Source organism: Crocodylus porosus, unplaced genomic scaffold (assembly GCF_001723895.1).
Source record: "Crocodylus porosus isolate Cpor-Errol unplaced genomic scaffold, CroPor_comp1, whole genome shotgun sequence".
In the NCBI taxonomy this organism is placed as follows: Eukaryota; Metazoa; Chordata; order Crocodylia; family Crocodylidae; genus Crocodylus; species Crocodylus porosus.
The window spans coordinates 1,401,219-1,416,608 of NW_017728919.1; the positions used below are offsets into that span (position 1 = coordinate 1,401,219).

General features: G+C 54.7%; 1 protein-coding gene across 3 annotated transcripts in view; it reads left to right on the top strand.

Annotated features, from left to right (window-relative positions):
- Positions 1-15,390, top strand: part of GNG7 (G protein subunit gamma 7) — a 77,749-nt gene that overhangs the window by 58,759 nt on the left and 3,600 nt on the right. For 2 of the 3 annotated variants that reach the window (XM_019538305.1, XM_019538306.1), the window contains one exon: positions 15,014-15,132. In XM_019538305.1, the coding sequence (XP_019393850.1) occupies positions 15,052-15,132 (81 nt within the window). In that variant the 5' untranslated portion in view covers positions 15,014-15,051. Of the gene's footprint in view, positions 1-272; positions 279-15,013; positions 15,133-15,390 lie in introns of all 3 variants that reach the window. The other variant, XM_019538307.1, reaches the window with a different exon arrangement.

Here is a 15,390-nt window from a genome sequence, read left to right on the forward strand (position 1 = left end):
CTCTTGCAGCTCTGACTTACACCATCCTACCTCCAGCAGTTCCTGGCATCTGGCTTCCGGCTTAATGAACACGCCCGTATTGCTGTGGAGTTACTAATGAGCCTCCTCCCCGGCTGCGGCATGCACGGAGCTCCATCCAGGCTGTCCACACTTGGTTCTTCATCTGCTTGCTCCCATCACTGGCTCCTGCGAGGCGCCAGTTCAGGACAGCCTGGGAGCATATACTGAAGTTCACAGGGATGAATTTGTTCGTGTCACGGTGTAGGACAGAGGAAAAGGTGCAGGGATTTTTAAGGCCGTGGGGAGAGGGCCGCTTCAAAGCGCTTATCGATGATTGCGCAGCAGTGAGCACCTGCACAGCAGGCAGTGCCGCTGGAGCAGCGGTGTAGTTTACAGACTGATTTGCAAGGCAACAGTTACTCTCGAGATCAGGCTTCAGGCTTGCAACGGCTGCCAGGCAGTGCATGTGCCTGTATCCACACACGTAAAAAAAGCTGTTTCATGTTTCTGTTCTCACTTCCTTCCCAAATACCAGCCAGGAGCTTCCTGGTTTGCAGCTGTAGCCCAGCAGGAGAGGAGGATGTGGGTAGTTTACTCTGAGGGGTGGTTTTCGGAGGCTCGGCACACTGGGAGCACCGGGTACTCAGCACTTTGCACAGGTGACCCTGAGTTCAGCGTACCTTCTCTCTCCACTGAAGCCAGCTGAAGTGCCTGCGAGGGAGGGGGGGAGCAGACACAAGTGCTGCCCGTGCCCCTCTTAAAAACCTTTTTAGTTGTGTTGAAAGCAAAGGTTAAGTATTGGTCTAGCTCCATGGAGTCAGAACTTGTGGCGGAGGCGATCTGTTTTATTAAACCAACTAGATTTTTGCAAAAAAACCCATCTCTAATCTAGTTGGTCTAATGAGAGAGGTCCCCTCTTCCACGAGTTCTGATTCCTTTTGCAGCTAGATCAATACGGCTACAACCTGGATACCTGAAACGTGGTCTAGCTCAATGGTTTTCAACCTTTTTTCATTTGTGGACCCCTAAAAAATTTCAGGTGGTGGTGCAGACCCCTGTGAATTAATTGTAAGTGTGGGTATTCACATACTCTTGATAGATCACCCTTGTCTTTCACAGACCCCTTAGACATAGCTTGCAGGCCCATGGGGGGTCTGTGGACCACAGGTTGAAAACTGCTGGTCTAGCTTACATTATGCCATGGGGCATCATAGTTTAACTACTTAGGTATATTCTAGCGTGCAGTAATATTGAAGCTTGGCAGTGCTGGAAATGTGGGTCGTTAAGGGAACAAAATGGTAGAATCATAGAAAATTATGGCTGGAAGGGACGTAAGGAGGTCGCCTATTCAACCCCCTGGCTCAAGGCATCCCAGACGAGCGTCCATCTAACTTGCTCTGAAAAACTTCCAAGGAGGGCGACTCCGCACCTTCTCTAGACGGTCCGCTCCGATGTATGCCCACCCTCACAGCAAGAACGCTCTTCCTCCGTCCAACTTAAATTTCCTTTGTTGCAACGTAACCTGATTTATTTAGTCTGAGATGAGTAGGAGGCAGGCAGCTAAGACAGGGGAGTGACCCTCGTACCTGGGTGGTATCTGGGCTGGCTGACCCATACTGAACACGTGCACGCAAGAAAAGAAGCAGCCGTCTGCTTCCTTCCAATTTCTGACTAGCTACAGCCGATCCCCTGAGCAGCTGTGCCAGATAGCGAGCATTGGGCAAATATTTAGCTTCACATCCTCACTGACTCGTATATTCTGGATATAAATAGAAATGCTGCAGCACTGGAACAGGCCGTGGCCCGGAGGTCTGTAGGACAAAGGTTACAATTGTGCAAAGCCGCTCTGGCCCACGGCTCGTGTTCATGACACCATGGACTTGTTAACAATGACATGAGAAGGGACCAGAGTGCTTTGACCTCAGGTTTATTAGCTGTAGCATATGCAGATGATCTAATCAGCTCTCTTCTGCAGAATTTTCCTGCTTACCCAGTAACCTGGACAATAAGGTGTTGTTTAATTATATCATTTAACTGGCAGATGCCATCTGTGAGTGTGCCAGATTCTCCCTGGCAAACAGCTCTTTGCTGCAAGGGGAAGGAAAATAGGCCTCTGGAGAGAGCGTCTCTCCAGGGTCTTCACCTGTCTGCCTCTTGAACTGCCCTGGTTTCTACATACTTATGCACATTATCCATCTTGGGCTGCAGGAACACAGATGCTTTCCCACGTACTTGGAACTAAAACAAATGTGGGAAATGGATGTCCAGAAAGAGGGACATCAAAACAGGCCGGTTATTCTAAAAGGAGCAACACGGAGCCAAAGCCAGAGAATAGTTGTGGCTTGTGAGCTGATACCCACCCCCAGGTAAATGTGTTCATCCCCTCGATTTTGATGGATGCATCTGCCGGGCGCAGAGCTGGGTGCTGCTTGCCACCAGGAGACAGGCGGGCAGTTTGGTTGTAAATATGCTAGGGACATGGCATCGGGTCACTGCAGACTCCCGGCTTTTTAGCATGACCTCACCTGCGCTTACGGGCTGATGAAGTCGGGAAATGAGAATGGCATGAAGTCAGCGGCTGCATCGAGGCCTCTGACATCATCAGCAGGCTACTCTCATCTCCCTCGTGTCACGCTGGGTAGTGTCACGCTGACACTTGGTGCTTTGTTAGCAGTGGACTTGCAGCGCTCACCCCTGCATCTCCCAACAGTCGGGGCCCCGTTCCAGCTCCCTCCCCCACGAACACAGAGCCTGTTGTTTTTGCCCCAGCCAGAATGTCTTGGCGGGTTTACAGGAGCCGCGGATGCCAAAGCTAGCTGCAGCCTCCGTGCTGGGGAAAAGCGACTTGTGAAATCCAGGCAGCTCCTCTCCTGGCTTTTGCAGCAGAGACGTGTAAAAAAGCTGGTTCAGTTGTGAGCAAGGGGCTGGGTCCTTGACTCTCAGGGCAGAATTGCAGAGCCAAGCTCTGCCCTGAGGATGGCGGTACTGAACGTCTGAAAACGGACGGGGGAGAAATCCGGGCAGCGCAGATTTGGAAGAGGAGCCTGGGCTGGTTTCTAGGAAGAGCACCAGTTTTTCAGCTCGGTATTAAGTGTCTCACTCTGAGTGTAACTGCTCTGCTTTGGCATGTTGACCAAATCTTTTGAAAGAGCTTTAGCTTTCCTTTTCTCCTAAACACCATCTGCTCACAGAAGCAGCAAAACAAGGCTAATTGTAATGAAATCAGATAAGCAAACGAGGCAGCGAAGAACAAGAGGACTCGGATGTACTCGGTGGACAGCGACTTCCAAAGGCCTTGTCCCAGAGCGTCTGCTGGATGCCGGGAACTGCAAGTGAGACATGGGTCGATAGAGGCAGAGCTGCATCCAGCCTAGGGGTTTTCCTGACCGTGGGGGTATGAGGCTCCCGTGGCTGCCAGATCCTGCCTGCTGCCAGCCAAGTGGCATCTTCACCCAGGGGCTTTGCTAGCTCTGTCAGCAAAAGCTGCGATGGCTGCAGGGAGTGAATTTGTCACACCCCGAGCGGACGGCTACGCTGCGGTATAGCAGCCCAGGACAGAGGCTGAAACCATGGGCAGCTTCAGATAGGTGCTGCTTGGATTCCCCTTGTCTTAGGCTGTTGAAACTAGGTGGTAATTGCTTGCGGGGATATCTCTTTTGATTGTAGGGACTCTTTGATCATGCAGAACTTGGCATAGGCGCCCTCACCTAAACAGGCCATAAACCTCTCGCTGCTACCGTGGGACGGATCCACATCCTCCTGCAAGAGCATAAAAGATGCAATGGTTCGGACTGCAAACACCGCAGGGAAAGGCATCGGCCTCGACACATAACAAGCCCAAGTGCGGCATACCCGTACCTGCCGCTGTCTCTTTAAGGCTCCCAGCCCAGGGCTGGGCCTGCGGGGCCTTGCCGCTCTTCCCGTTCATTGTGTGCAGCACCATAGAAATGTGGAGGTCTTAAATAAACCACCAAAAAAAGCGCAGCCCTCAGGAAAAGTGTCAATAGCTCATTCAGCTGGTCAGCGCCTGCCGCAGGAAGTGTGAAAGAGGAATGGAGCCGGCTTTGTTCTGCCCAGACAAGGAGTAAATGCCATCACCCCAACAGCCCTGCTCTGTTCCAAGGAAGCATGAGCTCATCGCGAGAAGGAGCCACCCCCAAGCGGGTGTGTGGCCGCAAGTCCCATCTCAAGCCCACCCCCCTCCTGAAGGCCGCCTCGGCTCTGGGCTGCAGGCGCGCGCTCCAGATCAGGCCAGGAAGAGGCGCGGTACCTCATGGGGAGTCGTGAAACCCTGGCCGTGGGGACTCCTTCCTGGGGAGCTCTGCCATTGCCTCGTGGTGCCCACGTCTCCGAGTTGAAACACTCGGGCCTGCCTAGGCATCGTGGCAGGTCTGAGTCCGAATGAAAACTGCACACTTCCTGGGAGCAGCGTACCAACTGGCTGCTGCCAAAGGCTCCCTGGGCCTTGCTGTCAAATGCTCGTGCCAGATGCCACCCGCTGCCTTTGTAGATCATCTTCACACAATGCTGCACTTGGGGAACAGAGCTGAATTAGCAGGTGCCCTTTCTTTTCATCTCTGTTATGCCTAGCAGGGGACTGCCGGCAAGGCTGGAGGCAGGGGACGACCACCAGCTGCCCGTCACGTTGGCTTTGCAGCGGGATGAAATGGGGATTTGCTCACTGACACCAGGAGGAGAGAGCTTTTACCCCCGGGGGCACGGCCACGACTTGCTACGCATCGCCGTTCTGCAGTCCTGCGTTGCAGGCTTCACGTGCGGCAGCCGGGAGAGAGCCAGCAGGCAGCAGCCGGGGCCCTCTGCTCCTTCCGACCTCTTTTTTACCCCTAGACATATCCTTCAAGACTAGTCCCCGCAGCCTGTGGCGGCCGATTCCCTCGGCTCTGTGCAGGACGGGTCAGCCACCCGCAGAGCTTTGGGATGTGGAACCGCCACTCGTGCTCTCGGCACAGCCAGGTGCATTTTTCAGATGCTTCCCTCTTGCTCCGCTGAGCTCAGCGACATCCCAAAACATCAATCAGAATCAAGTCATTCTTATTCGAGAGGGCAAAAACCAAAAAACAAAGCTCCTGTCGGTAGGCTTGTTTATGTAGCCGGTTAGGAGCGGCCACTTCCAGCTATGAGAAGTATGGGAAGAATTCAGAAACTAGAGGGATCACTGCATATTTATTTCCTACTGTAATACTTCCTGTCATTTGGCTGAGAGCGCCCTGGGGTGGGAGGGTGGAGGTGGTATTGATTGCGTGAAAGAGAAAGGGATTTGGTGTTGAGCATTTCATTTTCTGCAAAGCGAATGATTAACTATTTTGGGTGTCAGCTCCGACGGCAGCAGCCCGTACACCTCGTACCTTGCCCAGGAGGACATGTCGGGGCAAGCCGGGTTTCTCGGTAGGTTTGGACATTTCTGGGGGTGGCAGTTTCATCCTCTTCATTTGGATACGGAGGGGAGGTTTGCAGGAACTTGGCACGCGGCGAGTGCCGCTCGATGAACAAGCACATGGTAGGGCGGGAACCGGAATGCAAGGACATGCCGGAAAATTCGCTGTTTGGCACGTTTGCCCCCAGCAATGTTACGCTGATGGACTCCAAGACTGAGGTGTGGCAGGCGGGCTGCTTCGCTGGAAAGGAGTCGGGGTATGGAAGTGGGCTGATCATCCTGGAGGCCAAATGAAGACTCCTGGTGCCGTGGCGGTGTTGCATTTGGGGCTCGACCCAGCCCTGCAACAGACTGACTCACGATTTGTCACGGCTGATTGCTGCTGTCAGTGGTATCGCTGCACTGGCTGTGACTCAGACGTGAGCAGTTTGCAATAAAAGGCTTAAAAACCTCGAATTGTAGACTACCTTTGCCTTTGAATAAGGACATCGGGGCAAGGAAGTCGGAGGGCTCAGAGTAGTGAGCCAAGCAAAACCTGCAGTGACCCCAGAGGCTGGAAGGGAACAGATAATAAAACGGAGCCCCTTGTTTAGGGACTGGACGTAATGCTCCAGCATCGCCGCTGGAACCGAGGCATTTTTGTAGGTCGTCAAAATGTTTCCCACGATCGCGCATGCCCTCAGCTTGCGTAGCTCATGCCCCCGCCCCGGATCCTGTCCCGGCACAGGTGCCTGCCGGCTGCGCTCCGTGGCTTCCTGGAGGACCAAGGCAGTCCCCCGGAGAACTCCTGGGTTGCCTAACTTGGTGTGGTGCGTGACTCCCGCCAGACGGGAACGGCTTGCACAACGGGAGAGAGGCACCTGCAGAGTTCATGCTGCCTCGCGGGCTGTGTTTCCCAACCTCTGACTGGTTGTGGAGGGGGGCACGGAGAGAAGGAGCAATAGGAGAGCGAAAGCCTGGCCCAGGGAAGGGAGGCTCGCTCCTTCCTGGCTGGCTTCCTTCCACTCGTGACTCAGCAGGAGCAGCCGGTCCCAGCGCAAGCAGCGTCTGAACCTCGTGCAGCCGGCCCTGGAGAAGCAGCAGCAGTGTGGTGCGGGGAGGGGCGGGGGAGGCCCATGAGCTGCACAAGCCGAGGGCACATGTGATCGTGGGAAACATTTTGACGACCTACGGAAGGGCCTCTGTCCCAGCAGTGACACTGGAGCTTGGCATCCAGGCCCTCCGGGGCCCGGGCCGCACTGCGGGGCTCTCTAGCGCAGTGTCGGTTGTAGCAGGTCCAGCTTCGCCCCCCAGGCCAAGCTCTCCCCTCCTCGAGAAGGCTTTACAGTGAGGAGACTTTATAGTCACAAATGCAGGCACCCCAGGTCTCCAGCTTTATTTGCACCTCAGCACACTTTACCTCTGCCCCCTCATACGGCATCGGCCCCCGTCTCATTAGGGGAGGGGGGCATGTCCAAGGTCAGCACACAAGAGTGGGAGCCACTTGTGACCTGCCTGCCTTGTGCTTCCTGGCACATCCTCCTTGAAGTGCCCCACAAGCGCCTCTCTGTCCCCTCTGGACGCTTTGCTGACCCGGACTCAGCGGGTTTTGCATCAGGAGCCACCTATGTGTCTCCATCCATCTGCCCAGGGGCATCATCGAGAAGTTGGCTTTGGCTTCTGCGGGTCCTGGAGTAGTCAGCTGAGCTGTCCCCTGGATCTCTTGCGCCGATGGTTTCCAGGTACTAATGACGCGCTCAGTTAATTATTCTCCAGGGCAACGGAAACCATTTTTTAGTGCTTGCCAGGCAAAGCAGTCCTGGAATGTGACCTGCGATTGCAGCCTGGTTACCTGAAGCATTCCAGCCGGCCCCGAGCAGCCACCCGCTGCCCTTTCAAAGAAAGCAATTGAGATGTTCTTGCGAAGGCTGGGAACAGGCTGCTACTATGCGGCTCAGACCAGCCTCGGGGCTGCCCGGACCTGGTCCCCAGCAGCCGTTAGCTTGCCGAGCGAGGGAGGGCTGCCCTCCACGGGTTCACGCTGAATTGGTGGAAGCGCACACGCACGCCGTCAGGACCCGGGAGGCATAGCTGGTGTCCGTTCCAGGAGCAAAGGGTGTTTGGCCCGGGCCTTGCTGTGTAAAGTCTTCTCGAGGCACGGGGTTTGAAGCTTGAACAGATGCAAGAGACATTGCACCAGAGAGCCCCACAGTGCGGCCTAGGGGTGGGAGAGGCTTGGACCGGTTCTTAGGAAAGCTGTCCCCTCCAGGTTTCCTTTCCTGTGAACTCTGGCAAAAGCAGCACAAGGGTCAGAAGCAAACGACATGTGTCCAAGCAGCTTTTCTTTCCCCAGGCAGGCCCTCAGGAAGAGATCGGGGCCTTCCCCATGGCTTCTCCTTTTTGGAGAAGGGCTTGGCAAGGCCAACGATGCCAAGTGTTTAAATAGGGCCTTTTCACCCGGGGCAGCTCAGAGCTTAACAAATCCTCAGCCCCTGCAAAGGGGGCAGCTCTGTCCAGTCTACTTTGTAAAGGCAGAAACATGCATAAATTCACCTTGCCCAGAGTCCTACACGCTCTTTTTTTTTCCTGCAAGCCGTCCCCCTGCTCCCCCAAGCCATCCTCTCCCTCCTTCCCTGATCCTAAGCAGCTGCATCGTCTGTAGCAGGGGTGAGCTGCCATTGTAGACCAGCTGCCAGCCTTCCAGCTGTCTGGGCCCTTCTCTGAGCAGGTCTGGATACCCCCCGGGGATCAGAGGTAGCCGTGATCCCCTTGTCCGTGCTGACGCTCCTGCCAGCGCTGCACACAGGCACGGCACCGACAGGTGAGCTTGTGCATCTCCCAGAGCCCCAGTTCCTCTGCAGGGGCATGGAAAGTGTTGTGGGTTATCGGCTGGCTCCAGGAGAGTCAGGCTGATCAGGCTGCCTACCCCCACTGGGTTTAGGATGCTCCCTGCTTCTAGAGATGACCTTTTATCCCCAACACACAAGGTTAGAAGTGGGAATGGCATGCAAAGCAGTGAACTTTGCTCTTAGTTTCCCTGCAAGAGCAATGGAGCGAATTAGCACTTCCTAAGCACTTCAAAGAGACCTTCCCAGATAACCCAGAGGGCTGGCCTGTTTGATTGCAGAAAATGGATCTCCAAATCCAAGGCTGGCGTGAGTAGGTTGTTCAGGTACTGCTGTTAGCAGGTCTGGAAGATTTAGTCCAGAGCATCTAGGGTGGGAGCAGAGGTACCTTTAAGGCACAGATGTCAGAGGCAGCTCATTTTCAGTGGTAAAGATTTGTATCCTTGAAAGCCAAGGATCCTGGCTGGGGAGAGCAAAGAGTAAGGCCTAAAGGCTAAAATACTTCCAAGCCCCCTTTTGTTATACAGGCCATTCTGTGAGTTGCCCTGTCAACCTCCCTCGCCCTTTGCAATTAGCAGAAATTACCGGCTGCCACGGTAGTGGGTGGCATGAATTCTTGGCATGCTTGTCCTAAGCAGTTTGCTTTCTGCTGTCCCTGGAGCCAAGGGTGATAAGGTGCAAAGAGAGGGCGCTCGGCCCATGGCACAGGCAGCTCTGGACGCTCCCTGCTGATCTGATGAGAGCGACGGTGACAAAGCAGCTTTTTGGCCGGCTCAGTCCTAATCCTGACAGACACTAAAAGGAGAGTTCTCGTTTCACCCGACTCCTACTGGCCCTAATAGCTAGCTAATCTTTTCGTTCAGCAAGTGGCTGCGAGGGATGGGAATACAGAGACTGCCTGGACTGCCAGCCGGACAGCTCCGGCGCTGCACGCGTGCTCGTCTCGGAGCCCTTCGATGTAGCTTCCAAAAGTCCAGAACGCCATGGCCTGCCCGGGCACTGCCGGGTGGTCTCGGGGGGCCTGCTAGAAACACTTACAGACCAGCGTGTCCGCTGTGCGCTCCCACTGATGCTGTGAGGATTATGGGAGCCGCGAGCCCGGGTCAGTCCCTAAGGCTAGGAACACGCATCTCCTTTGTCCCTGGGCAAGTTGTGCCTGTATTTGTCCCAGAACAGAAGTATCCTGGGATCGGCGTGTACACACGTTGCTCTTCTAATCGGGGTTCCTGAGTGGCTGAATGCGCTGCTGCTTTCCTGCCGTTGATTCAGTCATGCAGTCCCAGGATAACCATTCAGGCACACTTTGCAATCTCCCAGGATAAACTGTTAGGACTTTTTTTATCCTATGAACCTGTTTTAGGGTTTATCCTGGGACAGCGGACATGGACGTCTGATCAACTGTTCTCTGTCCTGGGATAAACCTTCTCAGGCACTGCTCCAAGCCAGCCGCTCTCGGAGGCGGAAGTGTTCTCTCCTCTGGAAAGCAAGGGGTACGAGATGGGCAAAATCCTGTTTTCAGGTCCTTTTCCCCCCCAGCCTGGCAGGTCGCACCACAGGGCAACCTGGTGTCTTCCAGGAATCCAGCTTTCCATTGCCGGGAACCATTCTGCCAGCTTCCCAGCTGGGGCAGCCCGCACAGAGGAGTGGTCCCTTCTGCCTCTCTCTAGCTCTGTGGCACTGTATTCAGGCTGCAGAGAACCGCAGCGACTTGTGCTGCCCAAACGTTGTAGGCATTTCCTACGCTGGTTTGTGCCTGTGCATTGCTCTGTCTCCTCTACTCTGCTCCAGTAAGGCCAGGTGTTTGACGTAGCCATGCCAGTAGGTCAGAAATGTGGAGATGCAATCTGTGATGGACAGAGCTGAGCAGGCCAAGGAGCGCTGCCAGTCATGCCAGCTTTGCTTGTAGGGTCAGGATCGAGATGTGCTGTCCGATCCCACAAGCTGCCTCGCTGCATTTGGATTCTGCCCCGGCCCGTGACCCTGTCACGGTCACTCCAAGCACCTGCTGCATTTACTCGTTGTCCAGAGAGCCAGGTGGAGCGTCGTGCTGCGCTGTCGCACTCCAGCATGGAGGATCAGGAGTGCGGCTGGAGCAGCGATGAGCTGTTGCAGCTTGATGGCCCGACTGGGAGCCAGGAATTGTTCTAGCCTCGCCCGTGAGCTCAGATGAGACCCTGGTCCGGACCTCTGGTTCCCCATCACACTTCTTTCACCAAGATGCAGGCAGGACTGAGCTGGTTTGGTATGGTCTGCTTTGCCAGCGCTTCTGGCTTGCTAGTTTGTGCAGAACATAAGCTGTCATTAAAAACAGCCAAACTTCCCAGCTCGTAAGACTTGAGAGGAGATTTCTGCAAGTGTCACTCAGTGTCTGCTAGACATTGCTTATCTCAGGAATACTTATCTCACGACAAAAGCTGCAGAGTAGGAATTTTGCTGCCTTCCTGAAGCAGCCACATTGATTGGACTTATTCTGGGTAGAGCCCGAGTTGCACCACTCCTGTCCAGTGTGACCTTGTACTGTGACCCTGCAAAGACGAGCTGACATTTTCCCAGCACTTTGGAAATACCCAGCTCTCCAGAAGTGCAAAGTTATTTTATTCCAATCTCTAAGCAGAAAGGCTGTGTAAAAAAATAGTAGTTTAATCTATAAGTGCTTTGCCACTGGCATATAGTACATCATCTTTACTCTGATTGATTTTTTTCCTGGGGTTCTCGTATTTTGCTCTTCACAGTTCACTGCAGCTGGTAGTCTGTCTTATATCTTAATGCTGTGTGTTGTGATGCATTGCAGAAAAGGCACTGCCCTTCCCAAAGTACTCGATGAGCTGGATGGCCCCTCTGGAAGTGGCCAGTGTATCGCATCGCAGTGAGAAACTGGTCTGTCTTCACCTAAAGAGCCATACAGGTCTGCTGTCCTGCAGAGGAATGCAGCTAGGTGATGATAAAGGAAGCAGAAGAGATGCAAAATGAGAGGGTTGTATAATGCAAAGCACTTGCGGGAACCGGTAGCAGCTGCTGCCTTTGGTGACACCTGTGACCATACCGGTTCACTCTGAGTCCGCAGCCCTCGTTGTTTTGCTAGACTTGCTTGTAGAGAGTGTCTCCTGTCTGAAAATGAACCTGCAAGCCCTTTTTGCTCCTGTCTTTTACTGGTACAAACAAGGCCTTGCAGGCTCACTACCTGGTTCTGTCCAGAAACAACTCTCCCCCATTCCTAAAGCCTGCGCAGGCACCAGAGAGGAAGGGTGCTTGTGCCTGAAAATTTGCAATTAGTATTTTTTTCTTCAAAAATCTAGTTGGTCTAATAAGAGAGATCACCTCTACCATGAGCTCTGATTCCTTTTGCCTCTAGACCAACATGACAACAACCTGGGTACCCGAGTCCTCCAGAGAGGACTTTTTCCTGACAGTCCTGTCTATTGGTCTTATAAATATATGCCCAGTAATCCTCTTTCTTTCTCACCTGCCCCCAGTTCTCTTTCTTTAGAGAGAGAAACCAGACATCTCTGATCAAACCCCAAGGGGAGCTGGCTGCCCTAAAGCTAGCCATAGGAAGGGGGCAACCAGCCTGCCTTTCCCAGGGCCAGTATCACAGGAGTCTTGGCAATACTAGCAGTATCGGTACTAATTCATACATAGCTCTTAGCAAATCCATGGGCTTCCTTGTGCTGCGGCTCACAGAGTTGCATCACAGCCTGCTGGCATTTTCGTTCTGAGCATGGCGAAGGAACCGGGGATTCCTGTTCTGTCCCACCTAGAAACGCTGCCTTGGGAAGCAGCTTTTGAAGCCTGCTTGGAGGCTTTATGGGGGAAAGGGAGGAAGAGCACTGACTGCCTTGTTGGTTAGACAAGATCCAGTCCTGGATTGCGTGCAGCCTCGCTGGCTTGAACCCAGAGCATTGAGTCATCCAAGCAAAGGCTGAGGCAAGCACACATCTAGGCCAGTGGTTCTCAACCTTTTTTGCATCAGGACCCATTTGTAAACATCAGTGGCCAGTCCCGACCCCGTGCCCCTCACGCCCGACCTGCTGCCCCCGGCCCCCAGTCCCCCGGTGTGTGGGGCAGGGAAGGCCCCAGGCAGCTCCTTGCAGGCTGGAGCTCTGCCAGCCTGCAAGGGAAAACCCGCAGCTTCCCTTGTTTTTCTCCTTGAAAGGATAATCCATTTCTAAAGTTTGTTCACAACCTTTTTATACGTTCTTGTGACCCACTTTTGGGTCATGACCCGTGGGTTGAGAACCACAGATCTAGAAGATTATAGGGATTATACTAAGGAGAGGCAAAGCTTTTGAGACCGCCACGTCCTGGTCTTGTGAGGGGAGCCTGTGGAGGACGGTTGGTTTGAAGTTTGCTTGAATTTCCAGCCAGCGGGGTGCCCCGACTTGCAGAGCCACAAGGGGATTTGGGTTCAGGACAGATCCTATAAACCAGCTGGGTTGTCTCTCTGCACGGGGCAGATCCTATAAACCGGCTGGTTTATCTGTCCTGCATTTTCTTTCCTTGAAAAATCAGTGTGTGAGGCAGTTTCTTCTTCTCCATCCCTGTTCCCCACCTCCCCCCTAAAAAGCCCGGCCTGCCCTGCTGAAATGCGATTGCAGACCATTTCCCCAGTAACTGAGGGCTCGCTGTGTTGCTCTGATGAAGATGTTCCACCAGCGAGGAGGTGGGAGTTTTCCAAGTCGAGTCCTTTCTGCTGGCAGGCGGAGGAGCCCAACAGCAGAATTAGTAATGTTGGCTGAACCACCCATTTGTTTTTCTCCAGCCTCAAATATAATGAAATTCATGAGTGGAATTTGTCACGGAGCTGAACGTTTGGCGAGGATCGCACGCGTCTGCCAAGCAAAACAGGCCCGGAGAGTGCCGCTTTGGTCTATAATGCACCCTTTTAAGGGCTAAATATAGCTGAGACTGTTTGAGCTGCATAAGCATATGCAGTGGGACAGATGCCCGCTTTTTCCCCCCCTTAAGCAGAGCGGTTTGGGTCTGCTTTGAAGTTGCCCAAGTTGGAAAGAGCTGCAGCGGTTTCTGCGGGCTAGGGGGCTGGCCATGGGTCTGGGAGCAGGGCTCGCAGTCACCTCGGGCTCTGGCCTGAGTGCTTTTAAGGTCGGCCATGCTTCCCGGGGCTTGGCAGCCAGGACGGGGGCTGCAGGCAAGGAGGCCACACTGACGCCCTGCTCCCTCTCTTCTCCGTCCCCCTCATTTTCCTGCAGGTCAGGGCTGAGTCGCCCTCGGCCTGGGCAAAGGTACGACTTCGAAGTGCACCTCAAATTGCCATGCGAGTATAGATGCTGCCGGCGGGTGCTGGGCATCTGGGGTCCAAGCAGGGCTGGCCACACAAGTCCGGCTGAAGCTGTGGCAAAGGTTAGCGGGCTGTGCGTGCTGCCGGACAGCTCCTGTGCCAGGGACTTCAGCAGCAAGAGCAGGGCTGTTTTTACTGGCCTCGTGGGCAGGTTTCTGCCTTCTCGAGCGTTAGGGTTGCGTGAGGATTGTATGACAACTCCAGCTGCAGAAATGCAGCCAGCCCCCTCTGCAGATTCGTTCTGATCCCAGGGTAGCCCTGGAGGCAGCGCAAAGCCGGGCGACCGGCAGGTGAAACCCAAGGCTGCGCTATGCTGAGGGCACCGCGTCTGTGCTGCACAGCCGAGCCCTGCAAGCTGCTACTGAAGGAGTCTGGTCGTGTATTTGACCTTCAGAAGCAGCGCCAGGGCTCGGTCGCTTCTGCGGTCCCATTCGGGCAAAGCTGCAGTGCTCCCCAGCCCCCGAGGGGACTCCCCCGTTGAAGTCAGCAAGGCAGTGCCTTCCCATTGCTCCTCTGACTCCAGGTCACAGCCAAGTTTTCTGAAGTGAGGTATCTCCCTGGGCTTCCTTCCAGCCAGAGGACGTTGCTCTCCTCTGCTCGCCTTTTGCATTCAGTTGAGCCCTTGTTTTGCAAGGTTTTGTGCAAGATCTCATCTGCGAGTCATGCTGCGAGTATCCCAGTAACAGTTCTGCAGCCGCTTATCAGCCTGACCTTGTTTCTGCACGCTGCAAGCAGCACTGGCCTCCTTTCTGTGCCCTGCCTGTCCTGGGCGTACGTACGAGTCTTTGCTGCTCCTGTCAGCCACATCGTCCCCCTCCTCTCCATCGATGAGCCATCTACATTTACACCCCGGTGGCCTCCCTGGTCTCCCTAGCTTCATTTCTGCCTTGCTCTGCTTTAAAGGCACCAGCTGGAAAATCCCCCTTTGGTGGGAAGGTTGGCATGCACGGGTATCATGGCAGTGCTGAGGGGTCTTGGGCACCACTCGCAGTATATCAACAGAGCAGAGGTAGGCTGGGAAGAGCTGGAGGGCCAAGTATCAAACTAGATCTATATGTGTAGTGGGCAAGATAAGCACTGGTTGCAGCCCCCCATCTGCCAAACCGTCCGCCTGAGAGTGTTGCCTTTTGGATTAATAATTGTCCCTGCTCCAGCCTGTCTGCTTCAGCTGCTTTGCTGTTAAGGGTGTGGTCAGTTGGAGGAGAGGGACTGTTAGGAGGTGGGGGGCACCCAGGCCTGGTGCTAAAACCCCAAGTGAAGGGGATTTTGAAGAAAAATCCCAGGTGACACTAAACAAAAGTGCCCGGCCCTGAGCCAGAGGGTCCCCTCCCACGCAGCACCACGGGCCTCAGTGCAGCCTGAGCCACTGTCTCGTGGGTGTTGTGTGAGATTTGGGTGCACAGCGGCGAGGCCTTGCTGCCCCGGGGCTCTCCGCAGCCGTCGGGAAAGCTGCGGCATGGAGCGAACCAACCTTTCTCCCCTTTGCGCTCTCTCTAGCGTTCTCGAGTGCCGGGGCCCGGAACCGATGGCAGACAATGTCAACAACTAACAACATAGCACAGGCCCGGAAGCTGGTGGAGCAGCTCCGCATCGAAGCCGGGATCGAGCGGATCAAGGTGAGACGGGCACTGGGAGGGCCACGTTTCCCAGGGGGGTGGGGCGGGGGGGGGAGAGGGGCCTGCATGCAGCGCCCACAAGTCCATCCCAGCACGGATCACGGGAACCTCCTGCTGGCGCACCTCCCACGGCTGGGAAGTTGTTTTTGAGCCATGCCAGCCAAGGGCAGAGTTGAGAAGCGGGTTCAGATCTGCCCCCGGGGTAGTGCTCCAGGTTACAAGCCAAGAAGGGACAGCACTAGTTTGGAGCAGAGGCAG